The following is a 19,862-nucleotide window of genomic DNA, read 5'->3' as shown; positions in this document are numbered from 1 at the left end:
CGTTGACAATCGTCATTTAACTTCAATCGATACGGGAAGCAATTTCCCATGTACCCAATCACGAAAGACAATCACGTGTAAAATTCTGCCGTAAAGTACACTGAAAAATGTACAAATCCAATTATCGAAGGAAATATTTGAATAATTACTCGAGAATTACTTAACCGCACAATGATACTCTTTTCTGCGATTTTTAGAACTAATTTCAATCATTTTCCACCCACACAAAACCATACCGAAAAGTATGTAAAAAGTAGCGTCTTAGGTCAATGTCAACTCTCGAGTTAATAACCATTAACCACCAAAAGGCGACTTGATGGCAATCTAGCACGTTTAAGCAAACCTGCAAACATCTGTAGATCTGCATACAGATGTCGCAAAGGAACTTAATAGTCCTAATCGCTAATCCGCACGGGACGATTTCGGGGGAGAAAAAAAGAAACTCCCAATACAAACACACACACACAGAGTTTGTAAAATATTTTAAGACACCGCACATAAAGCCAACGTATCAACCCATCAAAGTGGCCTTATTCATAGCGTTAAGTCTTGCATTCTTTAAAAAGAAAAGCTTTTAGCGTGGTGGAAGCCGCTTCGAAGTGAACCACACTTTGTTACCGAATGCTTATGTGCGCCTTTGTCCATTTGTCCAATTTCCGCTTTGTTGCGAGACAATCATTGCCCTTCGACCGCTCCGTGCTGGCTCTCGTATTTGGAGGAGTTATCGATTGTAGTACCGTATGTAGAGCCCCGTTCGAACGGTACGGCTGTACCTACTGGCCAGCCCGATTGTCTGACTGACGGTCGGCCATTGATTCGACTGTCTTGCGTTTTGAACTACAAATTGGAGCAAAAAGAAAAAAACCACGAGGATGGGAGTCTTTACATTTGTCTGTGTATCGATCGATGCTCACAATTTGATAAATTATTGGAAAACCTGTGTGTCGTACTGGGTACGAACTGGTGAACCGTCCGGGAAAACCCCTTCTTTCCAGGTGCATTCTGTGCTTATGCATTCGGTTCGCAGTTTGCTGTGCAACGAACACAAACCAGGGATAAATGCGTGCACGCAGCACTGTTTTAAAAGCAATCAAGCTCCAACCAAACAAGCTGTTATGCTAACTAATATTGACAATACTGGACTGCAGGTTCAATTAACAGGTGCATAAGGCGCACCTCTAGCCCTAGTTCCCCGATTGGATGCGATTGGATCCGATTTACGATAGGCATAAATAAATGAGACTGTTAAATTAAACGAAACCTATTTCTTGCCCACCCCGTACAGGGGTACCCATTGGAAAACAATTGCAGCGCTCGGTGTAATTAGAAGGTAAACATGACCCAACTCACGGCGCCCCGTAAGGAACCAACGCAAGCTTACGAAACTGTTTACTTTCACCCGGCCAGGATAGCAGACGAAAACGGTGGATGGTTCCGTTTGGGAGCTCTTAGTACACTGGGAAATCCCCAGACCGCCCGGTTACAATAGAAGACATGGAACCCTAACCTATAAGGTGACTCGTCATTTTCATCCTGCCATGGTGGTCTGCCAACGGCTTATAACCTGAGCATACAGCGAACGAACTCTTCCCCCTGTACCCGGTTGGTGTGGCGGTGTGCGGTAGGTAACCCTCCCTTACCGAACATGGCACCACTCCCGTCACTACCCGGGCCACCACCAGCTGCACGGGAACGCCATCACCATCATCATCGCCGGCGGGCCCACGGGCTGTACTTCCATTCATCACCACCGAAGGGTAAGTTTGTGCTGAAATTGAAAGACCATCCGTCACACTTCGTGTGAGTGGGCAGTTTTTTTTCCGCAACGTTTGATGCACACCTGTAAAGGCCTATTGATTGGCACGCACGATGGAGACGCCCAGTGATTTATGGTCTTGCCACGCGGCATGGTGGTTTAGAGCTTTTGTTTTTTTTTTCCTCCAACCGTCTCAACAGCGTTGTTTTGCAAGTGTCTGGGACGTAAAGGTAGTTATAAAGGTTAAGTTAAGAAAAGCGCCCGTTAAGTACGATCGACAAGCTGTTAAATACTTAGGTTTGTTAACGGTCTTAAGGTTAAGCAAAACATTTGTAGACGTTTCTGTTGGTTACTCCTCGGTGATACAATAAGGTTGGAACATACTAAGACAAAGAAGCCAAAATTTTGCATAAGATTTACGACTGTATGTAACATGTTTTGGATGAACTCAGTAACGGTCCAGTTATTAGCAAATAGAGATCTCAATTCAGTGTTTGTGCCACAAGGCAGCTACTTATAACAATTAAATACCATCCAGTTCCATCAAACATTGAGTTAGAAGCTTGGTGTTCGTTAGTCCTGTTTTATTCACCGTTTGAGCTGCTATACCACGCTCTTTAACAAGTTTTCGTATTGGACCCATTTTTCTTTCCTATGGAATATCATTTCCAACAAGATTTTTTTTTGCTTCTTAAAGCAGTTTGAATTTTTTTTCGAAATGTATCTTGTCTCTAGAAATCTTGGGATTTTTTTTCTAATTTGGGGAAAAACGGACATGTCCTATATATATTTATCTGCTGGTGGGGATATAGCTCGTTTGGGACTTCGAACCTACTGGGTGAAGAAAGTGTCCCACCACATGATTGTGATTTTGTTGACTAAAAACCGTATGAGGTCAAACCGTACCTAATTGGTCGATTTTAAATGTCACACACCCGTACCCATATGACACTTGTTGACAGTTATTATCGTTATTTCGATAACCTACATACATGCGCTGAATAATCCATACCGGCAGTTGTTTTCTGAGACATGTTCGATCGTTTGCCGGCAAACGCGTCACTGGCGTCACGAGCTGCCCGAAGCAGATTGAATAATTGATATCGCTCGAAAATAATACTGAAACACCGACCCCCGCACACATACACACAACCAACTGGTGGTTGAATATTAACAAACAAAACCGGAAAAAACCGTGTCACACATCTGCCTAAACTGTGTCATTGCGCTCCGGCATCGAACCAATACTACACCGGAAATAAATTACAGGTCCGAGCAGGTATCGTACATATCTGCATGTGGGAGACATAGTGTGTTAAATGTATTTCACCACCACACAAGTTCCGAAAGCCTCCAATGGATCCAATGGCTGGTCCAGACTTCATGCTGATGACTATATAGACAGACGGCCCATTTGTTTATCCGTTCCATATTTCGATCGGGCAGGACCACCCAGAATGACTCAGACACGGCCGGCTATTTAATAATCGGCTGTCACGCCAGCCAATCGGAGGGAACGATGGACCGGTGGCCTCGAGCATTCGATCAGGTTCTATTTTTTTCCAAAGATGTCACCAATTTTAAGGACATCGCATGCATGTATGTTTGTATGTAGCTGCTCCGTTTCGTGTCTTGCAAGTGACTGGTAGAGTTCTCAAGGTGAGAATAGACCACTCCAACATCTAATGTACTGATGCACACCTTCGGGATAAGCTATTAACCCCGGTTTAACGTCTTTTACGCGAGACGGTTCCAACAGTGGCTCAATTAAGTTTTATTACGAGTCCTTGGAAGACACACGCGCGTTCCAAGATCGGGCGCAGCCAGCTAAAAGACGGTTTGAGGACAGAGTTGTTAAGTAAAGTATCGTCCTCAGTTGAGGCAGTGCTTTTCGAGTCAACCACCAGTTTGACCTTTCGTTTCAAATCTACTGCTCTCGTGTCAATCATTTCGATTCACCTTTACAGCGCGTCAAAATCTAGGGCTAGTGCTGACGGTACGGCAGGGCTTTACTGTTTCACGCACTCAAACACATCCCACAATCCTATTTGGAAGAGTCATTCACATTCGAAGGTCATTGGACGGGCATCTACGCGTTTGCACTGTGTTCGAGGTGTCATTCACTTTCTCAGGATGGATTGCTCAATTGCGCCCGGCACGTTGATGAGTATGTTTCCGTAAAAGTATCTTCTGCTCCACAATTCCAAGTAATTTCAAATTAAACGGCAATGTCTGTTACAATCAATCGAACAGAAGAATTATGTTGATGGATTATTCCATAAAATTGGATTAGATTCATTACAAACCCCACGTCACATCGCTTCTATGCAAAATTGCTGCTGACATCGGGCGAGTTTCGTCGACGAGAAGTGAATAATTTGAGCGGCATTTGTCTGTACTCTTGTCGATGGCGTGCGCATTCCACTCTCTGCAAACAACAATTTACTTCAAATCGTTTTCCTTGGTGAATCGATACATTATTTCATTGTCAGGAAAGTAAATACCAATGTGCAGGTCAATTTAAAATTAGTGTGATTGTCAATGAACTACACTGTCCCATAGAGATCTTATTCGACAGACGAGGTTTTGTTTTATTACATACTGAACCTTACTTTTGCAAAATCTTCGATATCGAATCTGGTTAAACCACTCATGGCGCCTAAAGATATGCAAAACGTATTGCAAAGACATTACGCGTTTTACTTCTACGAAGATTTGCTCAAACACCAACGCATCGAGTACACAAATATCAAAATTCTTTTTACGCTGTAAACAATCAGATTTAGTCAATAGAATCTAAATTGCTCAACTTGATAATTACTATAATATTCATTATAGCATTATAGCAGGCAAATGAAAAAATTTTAACAATAATTAAAAATTACTTTCATTAATTAAACTATTAAAATTAATTAATTTACAAAATAAACTTTCTTTCGCAAACCAATTTCTCGCAATACCGCTCTTTAATCGGATACATCTCAGTCAACAAACTAGCCTTACATGTACCCCTTTCGTAGAGATCCGTGCGCATCTTCAATCACGCCATGCCTCTTCACAGTTCGAATCAAACAATCGAACCATAATCGACGCGAACCTGGCAAGGACAAAGCACCGCTTGCCGTTGTGCCGAGTGTTACTCGTTTTCGTGCAGCAGACGGTACACACGTGTCCTATGTACACCCCGATGGAGATGATACGCGGAATGCAACCGTATCCGGGGGTCGGATCGAAGTAGGCGGCAAAAAGGACTAAAAGCTCCACGAATAAATTATATCTTTTGGGGAAATCAATTTCCAATCTATCAAACCGAGGTGGCGGTGTTGGCCGTTGTTGAACGAAATGGAGGAAATAGTTTCTTACGCCTCTCACGCGCGTCCGTGTAATAATGGTTGACGCCTTTAGGTTTGTTTCGTTTTTTTTCCCTGTGTTAGGCAGACGTTACATGGCCACGCTCGGTAATGGTACGTCCCAGTCTAGTTCTGTCCGTTGTCGGTTCCTGACGTTGTAACGGTTTGACGTGCCTGCTAGTGAAAGTACACTTGAAACTTAGTCCTTACCAAGGAACCAATTGAGGACTGGCGTCTGGCAGATGCCGTGATCGGTAACGCGAACACCTTGATCCACATGTGGCAATAAGGGACGATACATTATAGCCCAAACCATCGATTCTGGCGGTACAGTTTGTGTCCTGGTGTGAAGAAGTTTTACTTTCTACCAGCTTGGCTAAGGTCTCGCTACCGTCTTCATCCATGTGTCATGTGTTTTCGGTTCTCATGACCTATTTGTTGTTACATGTTTGCTACTCAATTGCCACGCATAACAGCCCATATTGCGCGGGCTGGATGATTAAATGCTAGTGTGTGTTCATGTGTGGGTTGGGTGTGTGGGGTTTGAAAAGAATTGGCTGGGACAGCTTTTCATTCTCGACCCATTCCACCAACGAAAGTGAGCGCAGTACTGGAGTGCCATCGCGTTGATGAGTGTGTAACCTCTTTGACAACGGAACATTGTTTGTGCTGTGTTTAATTGTTGAATTATTGATAGTTTTTTTTCCTCCCAAACTGGTTCACGGACAAAGTTTTCGATGTTTTTTTTTTGTTGTCCGCGTTTTAAAGTAAGGGGCTATATGTGAGGACGGGCTTCATATTTCTATGATACGATAATTCTGAAAGCGAGCTGTTGTTTGGGAAGGTAACATTCTGTTAAACCAGGCAAAAATAAAAAGGTAAGATCACGTACAGTTTTGAAGAAATAGTTTTGGCTTTAGTGTTTTCCAATGGTTTTAAGAGGAGTTTAAGAGAATATTATTAGTTAGTTTAATAATGAATTACTATGAATCAACAACAGAGCTATTTAAAGAACATCTAAATGTATTTTCAAATAACCCATTCAATAAATTTTTTGTTATGGAAAACTGTTGAACGAGTAATGAAGGCGATCCTTTAAGGGATTTTTTTAATCCCATGGGAGCGTTAGGTTAGCAACGCCTGAAAGTATGCAAATTAGGATCGCCTTAGATACAGAAGAAGAATTTTTTTTAAATATTTATTTTCTATTTCCCGATAAGAACAAAACGGTTGAAAACTATTACGGGATGGATGAATGTTCAATTTTTTTAACATTTAAATTGCATACATTTAGGCGTCACATAGTAAATTCACCTATAGCATAGATACTCAATGTCAATTTTCCTTTCCAACTACAGTACTCCAAATGAACAACCATCTAGCAGCAAAGGACAACGATTACAAGAGCAGAGACGGTAAATTGCTCATTGCATCCCAGAGACAAACCATTCTTGTCGACGAATCGATACCATTTCCTAATCTTTTTTTTATGTTGGGTCTCTTCCATTATCGGTCCCCACTCTCGGGACACTCATTACGATAGCGATCAAACCATCGAACATTCGAATATGGTTGCACCACAAGCAAATGTCCAAGCTGGCGAAGGTGCTGTGGGCAGGTCAGGGTATGCGATTGAGGACGGAAACTTCACACCATCCGCGTATGAAACGGTTCCTCGAGTGTGTTCCGCACGTTATGGTGAGAAGATTAAAGGCGAATGAACCATGACGAAGAATAATTGCATTCCTTTTTCACCACAGGGAGTAATCAAGGATATTCACCAGGCCGTAATAGACAATGATCTGGATGCGTTGAAGGAAAAGACAGCTCCACCTGCGCCGAGAGTAATTCTTACCAGCAAGGATGCAAATGGTTTGACGCCCCTGCATAAAGCCGCCGGATTGGCACATACCCAGATCGTTGAGTACATTTTATCCGTGTGGCCGAGCTTATCATCGGATGAGGATCACACCGGAAAGACGCCGCTCCATTGGGCGGCAAGTGCGAAAAACAACGCCCGTAGCTTTAACCTGCTGGTGCAGGCAGGCGCGGACGAAACGGCACTGGATGATGTGAGTTTCAATTTCGATTTGTCTAACCTGATATCAGTTAACATATTATGTTCTCCTTATTAACAGCGTAATAAAGTTGCGGAATACTACAAGAACAAACCTAGCGACATTGACCGATCGTTGCTGTCCGTTATCCCGGAGGCGCCCCGAATATCACAGCAGGGTTTCCCGGCATACTTCGACTGGGCCATGTTTACGCTTCCGGACGATTCCGATGAGGTAGCTTACGGTGTGTTCCAGGCTTGCAAGCCCAATTTCTTATCCCAACCAAACGAAACACCCCTTCTGCGCCCCTTTCCAAAACCACTCCACCCACCCACCATGCTGGGACACATCTCGGTGGATTGGACACCGGTCGGGGATGGGGCGTTTTTTTTTCTTTTTTTCTTCCTATTTTTCCTCGGTTCCTGCATCGCATGCTCGCAGGGTTCACAGCCAACGCGAATGAAACCGTTTCTTTCGCAGAATAATCTACTGGATGCGGATGTGCCGGAGGGCGGGGTCGGAGTGGCCGACACGGTTAGCAAATCGAAATCGGTCCACAACCTCACGAACGGTGTGCTGACTGAGTTGGGTCGGGAAGAGCGGGAAACGAATGCAATGGAAAGGTATCTATCCATGGGTTTCAACCAATGTCGATCTTGAGAGAAATTGATGTTGAGTATAATTTGTTCCCAAGCACGGAGATCACAAAAGATAACGAGGAGATAAAGGATCAAGAGACAAACGGTGACCCGGAGGCGGAAGCAGACAATCCTGAACAAGCAACGGAAGAACAGGTAACGCTTGTGCTACTAAAATCATTCCACAACTGGTTTGAACCGTTCCTTTGTCCTTTGTTTTTTTATTTCATTGATTAATTGTTTGGTTTTTCTTTTGGCAATTGACAGAGTGCATTTCTGCATTTCTTGTCGAGAAACTAAAGTGACGTTGATTAGAGAACCCTTTTTCCAATATATTGTCTAATAATTCTTTCCTGAAATTAAACGATACATAAAACCGGGTTAAATAAAGTCTCAGGAATATCGAGCATAACATTTGAGGGTTAGTGAATAAGTTTTTTACGCCTGAAGGTATGCAATCTATTATCAATTTCATTCGACAATGGGATTTAGAACCCTATCAAATATTCCACAATTGCATACTTCTAGGAGTTTCAAAGTTCACTAAGCTTTAGTAGGAGCTAATGTTAAATCATTTTACAAATGAATTTACAAAAACATGTAATCCGCCTAAAGTTATGCTATACGTGTGACAACATTAGCTTCTTTGCTACAGATTATTAAAAGTCGTGAACGATTCGTTACGGTACCATGTTATTCTTCTTCGATTATTCTAAATTGAGAGAAACTTAAACATGAAAGTTCTTTCGTTCGATACGTAATTTAAATTTACTAATGCTTAAATATGATGTAATGGGCAATGTTAGATTTTCTAGAAATTCGTTTTAGTAACCTTCCGTGGAACGTGTTTTAGGCTGTATATGTGCCATTCACCAACCCCACTACATTAGCAACCAATAAACACCTGCGTGCGACAGAAGATAAAACCAAAACAGTACTGGTGCGGGAAAAAGCGGTTCGGTGTAAGCGTGTCTGTTGCACCATTATTTTGCCATCTATTCAACCTTTTCTACTATTCTAAATCTCTGTCTAAATGTTTTGTTTTCCATTCTCTCTTAACCTGTGTCTGTGTGTATGCATGTGCGCATTTGTTGTTGCCGGGTTAACATCTGTTCTGAACTGTACATACTGGTATAAATGTCGGAATGCCTAGGAACAAATAGTGTGTCAATTTGTCTACTCCACAGGACGGGACGATAGTGGAGCATAATGAAGAAATTAACACTCCGCCACCGGAATCTGCTACTAACGATGCATCGGATGTATCGAACGATAAGGTAGATGAGGCTGGTGATGGCGATGAGCACACACAAGTAGCACAGCAAACCGAGTCTGATGGTGGTGTTACTGAGGAGATGACCGTAAAATCGGAAACTAATGACGAAAGCATACCACCAGAATCCAATGCAGCAGATATGGTTGAAGTAAAAGAAAATGGTCACGGCGATATGCCGGAAGATGGGCAAGTGGCAAGTCGTAACGTTTCCGCTAAGGGAGCCACAATGAGTAGTGCTAATAGCAACGAGTTAGACCGTACATCGCATACAGAGATTGAGAAGGAGACAAATGCTTCACCTGCCGCGATGGACGAAGCAGAGGTGTCAAAGGACAGTCTCGAGCAGATTGTACCGAAAGATGACGAGATTGAGCAGGATAGTCTTGGAAAGGATTTGGAATCGGATGAGCTTGTAACGGGCAGCGATCGGGCGGCTTCTGCCGCATCTGGCAAGGAGTCAATAAAACTGGACTCCCAGCCCAATTCCAGAGCTACAACGGGACAGAGCGTCAAATCCACCATTACAGTGGGCGAAAAAGATGGCCTAGAGGGAAATATTAGTAGAAAAGCTTCTGCCGCTGTTGTCTCGAACGGAATGGCTCCTTCAAATGGAATAAATGTTAATTCTGAGTCAGAAGATACTCCGGACGGTAGTAACACGGATAGTAGAGATGAGCTAGTGTCCGGTCGTAGTGGACGCCATCGAACATATCCAAACTCGGCTAAAGAATCGATAACATCCGCATCGCGTCCACCAACCGGTACCGATGCTCCATTGGAGCCGATGTCTCGTGTGGCTTCTTCAACGCTCACCCCGGGCCGTGTATCGGGCAAATCGTCTCATTCATCCACCACAAACCGGAAAGCGTCCATTTCGGGGTCTCAGAAGTCAGTCAGCTCCACCGCTAGTAGCGCTACACATGCGAACAAGCATACCCCGGACGGTAACGTAGATGACGAGGATGCTGACGATTCGGAAGCAAACGATGACTCAAATAATGCCGATGTGCAGATCGCTAGTTACCGTACACCCGACGAGGTATAGATAATTGTTGTCCTTTTGAATATGAAAAAAAAACCATCCATCCATCATCCACATTCGGATGGGGATTCATTTGTAATTTGTTGCCAGTGACGGGTACTCCAGTACGAGTTTTTCACTGTTTTGTGTAGTCCGTAGTTTTGTAATTTGGGAACGTGACATAACGAATATGCGGAGCGGAGCGGATTAATTGGCATCAAATGGTTCGTTATGTTTGGAATGTTTTGTCACAAATTGCCGACGGGGCGGGGAAACCGACCCTTAAACAAACCCATTCATTGATGCTTTGTGTTGTTGTTTGACTTGAGTGATTGTGATAGACCTTAGTGAACGTATTGGAACAGTGGAATCTAAGCTAAACTTTCGTCTATGAAACTAACTAACAAGATGGCTTCTAACACCAAAAATAGTCCAGCTTCAGCTTCAAGTTCATCCGGTACTGTTTTAATGCCCAAACAGATACAAACCCATAGCCGCTTTCGTTATACAATTTTCACGCATTGCGTTGTGAGTTGCAAAGGTTAGAAGCAATAGAAGTAATCATTAACTCATACTGAACGCTCCTCGTCCAAGCGTGGACATCGCATTTTTTACGTTTTACCATCAAGACACACAACCCAAAACTAAACTCCTACTGACCACATTCTAATAGAACGTGTGCACGTTTTTGTATGTGTGCGTTATTCAATGTATTTGTGTGTGGGAGAGAAATCAAAAGTGTCCATATTTACTTAAAAAACAGACCACACGCCAGCACCTCAAGTAGGCTTATGAACAGCAATACACACATATGTACTAATGCGCTTACTTATGACTGTAGTTGTTAGTATTTCTTTCTTGTGCCTGTGTATGATTGTTGACATTTTTTTGTGACGAGTTGGTAGAAAACTAACAAAGCTTACCTGTAAACAAACGCATTTAAAGTTGAAGAAAATCAATTGAGATCCCTATATAAATTAGGAAACAAATTAGGCAAGTCGAATGAATGTCAAAGCTCACCAGGATGACTGTGATCAGGTCTACTAAGAGCGAAAGAAAGTGAGAGAGCTTGAAAAGGACAGACTTTGAGTGAGAAAGTGTGTGAGCGTGAGAAAAAGCGAGAAAGTGAGAGAGCGGGTCAGAGACAAACGTTCGTTTACTACATTTTACACTGTTTTTGTATGCGTGTTCGTTGTCGATGTTGGTTTTTTCCTCCAAATATAGTACGAAGCAATTTCATTGTAACGTCTTGTTCTATTTGTTTTATTTGTTCTGTTTCTTTCGCAAATTTCACACATCTTGCTGATGGCTACCCAGTAGTGTGCTGCCGTTTGCTTTCTTTGCTCGTTTGGAGGGATGCTCCTAAATATTCTACTGTGTGTTTTACATCGTGTTGTTGCGAAACACTGCGTTCTCTTGCTACTGCAACTACTGTTCTTTAACCCGAGTACGATACAGATGGCGCTTTTATGATTACTAATGCGGATGGTACATTATTCTTTTATTTTTCATTTGCATACTTGTTTGCATTGTACTGTTGTCATTGTCATTGACGAACGATTTCAATACTGCAACATCAATTCCCGGACGTAGAACGCAACTGCACCGTGTACCGAAAGTGTTACTGGTGATAAAGAACCGCCCAATCCACCCGAAGCGGAGCAGCAGACCGTGGATATAGCTTCAATTAAAGACGATATGGAAGCAACTGTCGATGATGATCCGCAAACTGCTGTAACAGCACCGGTTGTGTCAGCTACCGGCACAGAACCAACGAGCCAGGTGCTGGAAATTGAAGGAACGGTGCAAGGAGAACCAGATCAAGGGCAGCTTGAGTCACAGAACGAACAACCGCTAGAACTTGACGAACAACCGAATGTAATACCTTATTTATTCGTGTCCAATAGTCTATATGTTCCGTAAACGTGTCTTGCTTCGTAGTAGACAACCCCCTGTCTGTGAACTAAATTCGCCTCAAAAGTGCCTCAAAAAATAACACCCGCATGTATGCTGCTTTATTTTCGAGTGTCTATGTTGTTTCATGAGCAATTCATTACAAGAAACTTGCAAACAAACACTGCACTGAAACGATCTTTCACATCAGCTTAATTATTTACATCGTATCGATCGTCCCATATTGCTGCTCTATGTTATACGTGTCGGTCCGTGTAGTGTCAATGTTCGAGTGTTAGTTTTGAAGCAAATGTCTTAGTAAAGAAAACCTACTTTCTTTCTTTCTTACACGGCTATTTGCTTTGTCCTTTTTACGCAGATACAGCAAACAGTGCAGGACGCAATCGAAGCTGCAGATTTGGAGCAGCTCGCTGCGATCGTTCTCAATGGAGAAGGCAAACAGTTGATCGGACGAAAGTCGGAACAGTCGGAAATACAGGCCTTTCTAGACAATGTTCCGGCTTATATGGTAAGTTTAGCTTAAAGAGATGCAGATATTACGAATGTTTTGTATAAAGGTATCATTTTGGCTGACGGGCCATCGCTGTAACACAGGAATTGCCCAGTGTTTTTTTGTTGGTGGTTATTCAAAGAGTTTCGAAATATTAAAAAAAAAAACCTAAACTTCGTGCAATACAATAGATATTTTAAAAAGACGTTCGTCAGTTACAGCTCAGTTGCTTAACTACAAAATTTAATGCAAATGTAAGGAAGCTAATCTGTCAAATTGGCTGTAGGAAGCTGCAGTAAGTCTAGTGTTAACCGTGCATTGCATACTTTTAGGCGCTTTAAATCTTGTAACAAATAGCAGTGGTCCTCCGACAAGGGAAAAACATTCGTATCAAACACCAAACTACAATATTGTATAAGTCTTCTTAAGATTCAGAAGAATGTTCAGAATTTTTTTACCAATGAATACAAAAAGAGATTGTTATACCACTTGTATCCACAACACACATTTTAATGGCATTATACTATTCCCTAAAACTTCTCCACTATCTCACACAAATAAAAGTGCACGAATGTGTGATTTAATATTCCCTAATGCGCATTTAATTTGGCTCACCTCATTAGCTATTGCTCCATTATCTGTCTTCCCCCTTTAACACCACGGTTCGCTCTTCTTCGCAGGGTAAAATACGGCGCGTCCATCTGGCAGCACGCGAGGGCAGCCTGCGTGATTTACAGTCGGCACTGGACAGACGTAAATTTGCCACGGCAAAGGACGAAGTGTCACCGCACGGTGCAACACCCCTGCACGTGGCGACAATATTCGGCCATGCAGGTACGCCATCTTTGTCTTCCCGTTTCCTAGGCTTGTATAAAAATCATCTCCCAATCTACTGATTTGGTTGATCGATATCTTTGGTCATTATTGCCCACGAAAAAAAAAACAACACCTTCAGGGGACGTATTATGCCACTTACCAGGGCGTAATGAGCGCCAAAATGGTTGATGCGTGACGTGCACCTTCAAACGGGTGGGAGTTCGATTGTTTATCGATTGTTTTATAGCGCGCCTTCCGTACACCGTTGACAATTCCACTCGCGGGATGGACGTTTTCACGCGATGCGCATACCTAACGAGGCCAACGAAGGACACGAAACACGCTAGCGTGTCTTCCCGTGTCATAATTCCGGGCCCATCCTCCCATTTTTTTTAATGGTGTCTGTCACCGGATGGGCAGGATCCTGGTTTACCACCTTCGGGTAAGAGCATAAGAAAAAGGTCTTCATTTGTGGCTGTTTGCTCGACCAGCACGCATGGCGTACGCGGAAGATAACGTTGCGGCACCCGTCGATATTAACGGTGCTAGCCGTCAAGGAAAGCTAATTACGGGACAAAGCGATTCATTTGTTTTGTGGGTACTCATTGCAGGCATTGTGCGGTATTTGGCGGGTCGCTTCCCGGAGACACTCAGTGCGACGGATGACGATGGACGGACGCCACTACACTATGCGGCCACCCTGAAGGACAACGGTCACTTTTACAATCTTCTAACCCACCTGGGAGCTAACCCGAAGGTGGAGGATAATGTGAGTATGCAGTTTAATCATTCATAGTATGCTACAAACCGTCGATAGAAGCAGAAACTCCTAACACATCGCGTAAAAACTTTCGAACCGAAGCGTCAATAGTTGTAGACTGTAAGTAAATTATATGTTCCACTTCAAAGTCGACATTCACTCGAGTCGAGGAAAATAATACAACTTAAAGGGTAAACGATGCGGATAGATTGTGTTTAAATTGAATGCATGAAAAATGCATCGCTTTTGCAATGAACGTTTCATCGATCGAATGCATCGACAACAGGCAACAGATCGATCGAATCGAACCCTGCAAAAAACGGAAAACGGAACCATGCATCTAACGGTCACTCTCATTCCAACCCGATCAGCTCAACCATTCGGCCGAATACTATCTGGGTCACGTGCAGTCCCAGGGTATCCTTTCCCATCGGCAACTGTTGCGCGATTATGGTGCCAAGGAGGAACTCGCCGATGAGATGCTAAACGATCAAGGTAAGTCGGTCGGTCGATGGTCGAATCGTAACGGTGGTTGAAGCTGGTAAAACAAATGTCCCACACGTAATGTGTTACCGTATTTAGTGTTTTTTTTTTTCATTCGTTTTTTTCTCAACGAGTAAATTAACTCCGTTGCTCTATTGCGAATTGTGACAGCGTGACAGTAAACACGTTGAAACATCCGTCTGGTTCCTTTTTGGATGTGCGCCATTGTGCTAGTTATTAATAGTTGCTCTTTTTGGGTAGTGTATTGTTCTGTGATTGAGTGTTTTAAAGTAGGTACAGACCTTAACTGAAAGATTAATAGAGTATTAATGTATATTTTCTCGAAACGGTATTCTGAATGATTTCGCCTAAAGGTATGCAATATATAAAATTTTATTTACACTGTTGGAAGAACCGAGGCAGAAAGAAAACTAGGGAGTGAATATAAGACTGCAGCCAACAACAAACAGCAAAAAGACAAGATAAGCCTTTCAAGTGCTTGATTACATGGCAAACCATGCGTAAAAGAGATTAACAGTAATGCGATTGCATACCTTTAGGCGTTTTTAATATTATCGTCGTGAGGATTAATGTATTCAAATTCCAGAATCTTCACATCAAACGATATGGTTTTAGCTTAAACAACAAAAATTATATTTTGCTGTACAAGTACACGATGGCGTACAAAAGATGTTAGTTAAAACTCCTTAGCACAGTATCCGTCTCATTGCATTGCGATCGATGGTAGAGAATTTTGGAACGTTGATTTTGCTTTTTGAACATTCACGTATTTTTCCTTTTCACCATTGATCAACCATTAATAATAGATCAATTTCAGCCTTTGAAAGATATTTAGAGAGATAGTTCATGTCCTCATGACATTCTATCTGGGAATAGGAAGCAGTAGGGAAAACATACAACTTTAAAACGTAAGATACAATTAAATTCCCATTCAATTCGCTATGCCCTATTTCTGCCGAACATGCTTACCGGTGAAACAGTTCCAGATGATCTTCACAGTGCCCGCCGTCCGCTCGACGATGTCGACACCTTAACGACACTTGAACGGTGCTTCAAAATCATCCACGAACCGATCGACGATCTGGTGCGATCGGTCGGGCTGCCCACCAACAGTGTGCCGGGCAGTGCGTCATCTCTCCGCATCCTGATCACTTCGTACCTTGCCCGGTTTCTCAAGCGTAGCGTCTTCGATAAGGTGAAAAAGCGACAAACCCGTCTAGACCACAACCTGTTCGACGTGATATGGCCGGCGATGAAGAAGGCGACCAAGGAGAAGCGCTTGGATGAGGACCTGAACGTTGGTATCGTCATACCGGACTACGATGTGTTTGTTGTGTTTCAGGAGTTCCTTGTACCGATGATCAAGGACATTCACTGCATGGAGGCAACTCAACCGTTTATGCCTCATCCGGCAATGCAGTACTTCCCGCGCTATGCGATAAACGGTCAGCAATCGGAAACCGGAGCCATTTCGGCATCCAGCAACAATGGCAACACCTTGCGTGAAAACCCCGACAGCATACAGCTAAACCTGGATACGTCTGGAAGGTACATCACCGGGTGTGTTATAGAGTGTGCACGCAACTTGGATGCGTACGAGTTCCCGCTTAATCTGGGTATCGCTCAGCTGGAGCAGGTCGAGCGGGTAATTACCTCACGAGTGCTTTCCATGGACTTTGTGCGTGCCATCGGTGAGACGGAACTGGGCACGTACTACAGCATGAACGAAATTCTCGAAAATCCGTCCGAAATTCGCACGATATTGGCCACCAATGGACTGTTGATACCGTTGCTGGATCATACCGATCCATATCAAACGGCCGAATCGATCGCCATCAATGGACGGTACTGGCCGTACGGACGCGGTGTGTACGTCAGCGTTGACACGGGGTTGGTCGTCTGGGTCAACACACAGGATCACCTGCGACTACTCTGCTGTACGGAAAGTAAGGATTCGGCCTCAATCGGAGCGGCTTACTCAAAGGTTGGACGTGCCATGAACTACCTCGAGGAGTGGATCCAGTTCAAGCACAGCTACTTCCTAGGCAACCTCCTATCAAGACCCTCATTTCTTGGAACCGGCCTGAAGTTCACCCTGACGCTTGTTCTTCCACATCTGCGCAAAGAGCAGGAAAACCTACGCCATCTGTGCGTTGTGCGCGGCTTGCATCTCTTCACCGACGAGGATCTACCCTCGGTGCGGATGTGCAACATGCGCAGCCTAGCCCAAACCGAATGGCAACTGTTTCAGGACTTTAGCGGCGCCATAACGAACGTGGTCGCACTCGAGAAGGAACTGTCGATGTCGAACTCGTTGCACATCGCTGCAACACTGTTGCGCATATTTCGTAAGAAAAAGCACAGCCTGGCTGCGGAAGGTTCCACACCGCAGAACTGATCGTTCCCGCACATTGGCGTGGATGATCCCGAACACTGTCCGTGGACCGACAGCGTAGCCGCGTGACGAACAGTTTGCCAACCATTTTGGTTGTCTTGTTTTTTCGCGCAACTAGTGCGCATTGTTGCCTACGTACCCGGTACAAAGTAGTAGTATGTACTGTAGTGTTTCTTGAGTTGGTAGTGATGGTGTTTATGTGGTAGTTAAATGCGAACTTAATGTTGAACCTCCAATGTAATGTCCGAATTCTTAAGCGGGAATGTACAAAGGACACACACGTCGACTCTTTACGCAGAGTGCACAGTATCTCGCATGTGACGCTGTGCGCTTCCTCATCGTTACCATAGTGACTCGCGCAGTAGTAACCCGATGAGCATATGCAAGAAACCATAGAGAGACAGAGAGAGAGAATGAGAGAGAGACAGGAAGGAGAACCACGATCGGGTTGCAATCGAACGGGAGCAAAACCAGGGAGGACACAAAATTCCAGCTCGGGTTAGTAGAGCCGATTGGTTGCGATGAATAGTTTAGTACCTTATCTGTGCATTCTCATTACTACCTTTTTGCAAATATCGTTGTGGCCATGTGTGAAGAATTCGTTGTACTGTACTATTGGTGGAGTTGTGTGTGAAGATGAAAGCAAACACTGAGAACAAGCAGTTGTTCACGCTAATCATGTGCCTTGATGCTACATGACATGAATGGGATGTCATCGTACATACCTGTCCTATCTCTCCTTCCTGCTCCTTCTTTCTGTCTGCCTCTCTATCTGTCTCATTTCACAGTAAGTTAGCTATTGTTGCTGTAATTACAATTGCCGGTATTTATATTGCTGAGTTCGATTCTGATTTATCTACTCCTTTGAGACATGTTGTTGCCTAGTTTGGATTGCTAAACCACCAAGGGCAATTGAACCAGAACCAGAAACAATTCTTGCGATGTGTGTAAGATAAGCTTACTTCATATTCACATTCTTTATTATCATTTGCATACTTAGAAAACGTCCACTGTTAGTAGTAACACTAGTGCATCATGCACCGTAACTATGCTTGAGCTGTTTAACTGTACATGTGTGTATGTCTATTATTTCGAAAGCATTGTAATATTTACGATATTTCTACTGTGCTACTCTTATTTCCAGAACTAGGCGAGCAACAAGTAGAGATACCCTTATTCCGCACCGAAGAGGGACGATACTTAGCTACATGTAAGTGGCCCATCACACGGTTCATAACCATCAAGACCATCGATTATCGGTGAGATTGATATCGCTTTGAACTTTGTTTGCACTTAGCTCTGGGCGATCCTCTCATCAAAGGGCTAACGGAGGTAGCGAATAAACGGCCACCGGATCCAATCACCTATCTAGCAAACTACTTGTTCAACTTTGCCAATCAGAAAACTAAAACGGGACGCAAGGAGTCGGAAAACGATTCCAACAACAACTTCATTGAAGGAGCCGTAAAGCAACTGGCAGAGAAGGAGTTGGAAAGTTCGGGCAAGCAACCGAACCAGCCGGAACCGGTCCAAGGTCCAGTCACAACACAACCGATGGAACCGAACGTTAGGGATGAAAGTCAACCATCACCTGAGGAGCCGGATATTATACCGGCACCTTCCGATGAACGGGTACTGTTTTTGGACAATACTTTCCGGGTTTTGTTAATCCATTTTAGCTTTTATTTTAAACAGGATGAGCATGGTCAGAGCATGTTGCATTTTGCATGTGCCCGCTCACACGGTAGGAATGCGCTTATTCAACTGATTGAAGAGTCCGGTATAAACGTTACTTATCGCGATGAGCTGTATCGTACGGCTAGGGATGTTGCACTGCAAGCAACTCAACCAGATAATGCTAAAGAAATTGATCGCTACATTATCGGACTGGTGGCAAAAGGTATGAAAAGACGGTAACACTGCTAATACTGAGAAGTTTCTTGGGTTAGATACGCCCAAAAGTAGGCAATACTTGAATCCAATTGTGATTCTCCATCTGCAGAATGTCATAATTTATTTTAAACTAAACAAAGAAATTACATTACAAGCACCACAAATTTATTCTATTATCACATTAATATCAACTTCCTAAGGTGATCTGGACGCGCTGAATAATATGCTGCTGGAAGGATATGATCACATCATGGATGTTGTAGCTCCGGACGGGACCTCCATCGACAAAGTAGCAAGCGATCGTGGGCATCAGGATATAGTCCGGTTTTTGGAAGGAATACGTACATTCGAGGTATGTTCCACAAATAAAGCGATTTTGAAGAGAACTGCTAACAAACATAACGCGTGATGCCTTTAGGAGAATCGCGAAAATTTGCTGGGCGCCATAAGGCAGAAAAAGTTTGAAGCCGTTGTTAATCTCACGAAATTACCGGACGGAGCCAAGCTTGTGAGAGCAAAGAACTATTATGGTAGGTCTAGTAGAAATTATTGACCATTTCAACCGATAGTAAAATGTTTTTATTGTTTTAAAGGACGGTGTGCGTTGCACATAGCCATACTGATGGAAAACGAAGATATGGTCGATTATTTGGCTACCAATTTTAAGGGGGCACTCAAGATTGGAGATAATGTAAGTGATTTTATCAAGAGAAAGAAGGGGTTATTGTAATGTAATATTCATTTTTTTCATTTCAGCTGGAGCGCACACCTTTGCACTACGCCATGGGGGTGAGCAACGTGGAAGCGTTGAGTCGCATTTTGATTAAAAATGGCGCCAAGCGTGTACTCAAGGACTTGAAAGGGCGCCAGCCGAGTTACTATTTCATGAACAAGGCAGACATTTTACGTTTACAGGAGGAGGAAAAAGAATGAGCATGATTGGCAATGGCTATCATTGAAGTTTGTTGTTTGAAGGAAATAATAATTGTTAC

The 19,862-nt window shown here is 43.4% G+C and overlaps 2 protein-coding genes across 2 annotated transcripts; both read left to right on the top strand.

The window, feature by feature from the left end:
* Nucleotides 1-1,645: 1,645 nt before the first annotated feature.
* Nucleotides 1,646-16,980, top strand: LOC128716245 (uncharacterized). Its single transcript, XM_053811166.1, has 14 exons — nt 1,646-1,757; nt 6,465-6,521; nt 6,650-6,804; nt 6,867-7,178; nt 7,245-7,397; nt 7,605-7,786; nt 7,858-7,957; nt 8,989-10,116; nt 11,692-11,976; nt 12,371-12,520; nt 13,183-13,336; nt 13,930-14,087; nt 14,450-14,573; nt 15,563-16,980. The coding sequence occupies exons 1-14, from the start codon at nt 1,646-1,648 to the stop codon at nt 16,978-16,980; spliced, it is 4,488 nt and encodes a 1,495-aa protein (XP_053667141.1).
* Nucleotides 16,981-18,012: 1,032 nt separating this feature from the next.
* Nucleotides 18,013-19,803, top strand: LOC128716386 (uncharacterized). The gene is made up of 6 exons (XM_053811305.1): nt 18,013-18,019; nt 18,122-18,187; nt 18,275-18,614; nt 18,726-18,877; nt 19,464-19,561; nt 19,627-19,803. The coding sequence occupies exons 1-6, from the start codon at nt 18,013-18,015 to the stop codon at nt 19,801-19,803; spliced, it is 840 nt and encodes a 279-aa protein (XP_053667280.1).
* Nucleotides 19,804-19,862: the final 59 nt, after the last annotated feature.

This window comes from Anopheles marshallii, chromosome 3 (genome assembly GCF_943734725.1).
Source record: "Anopheles marshallii chromosome 3, idAnoMarsDA_429_01, whole genome shotgun sequence".
Classification (NCBI taxonomy): domain Eukaryota; kingdom Metazoa; phylum Arthropoda; class Insecta; order Diptera; family Culicidae; genus Anopheles; species Anopheles marshallii.
This window is presented reverse-complemented; position numbering and strand designations above follow the sequence as displayed.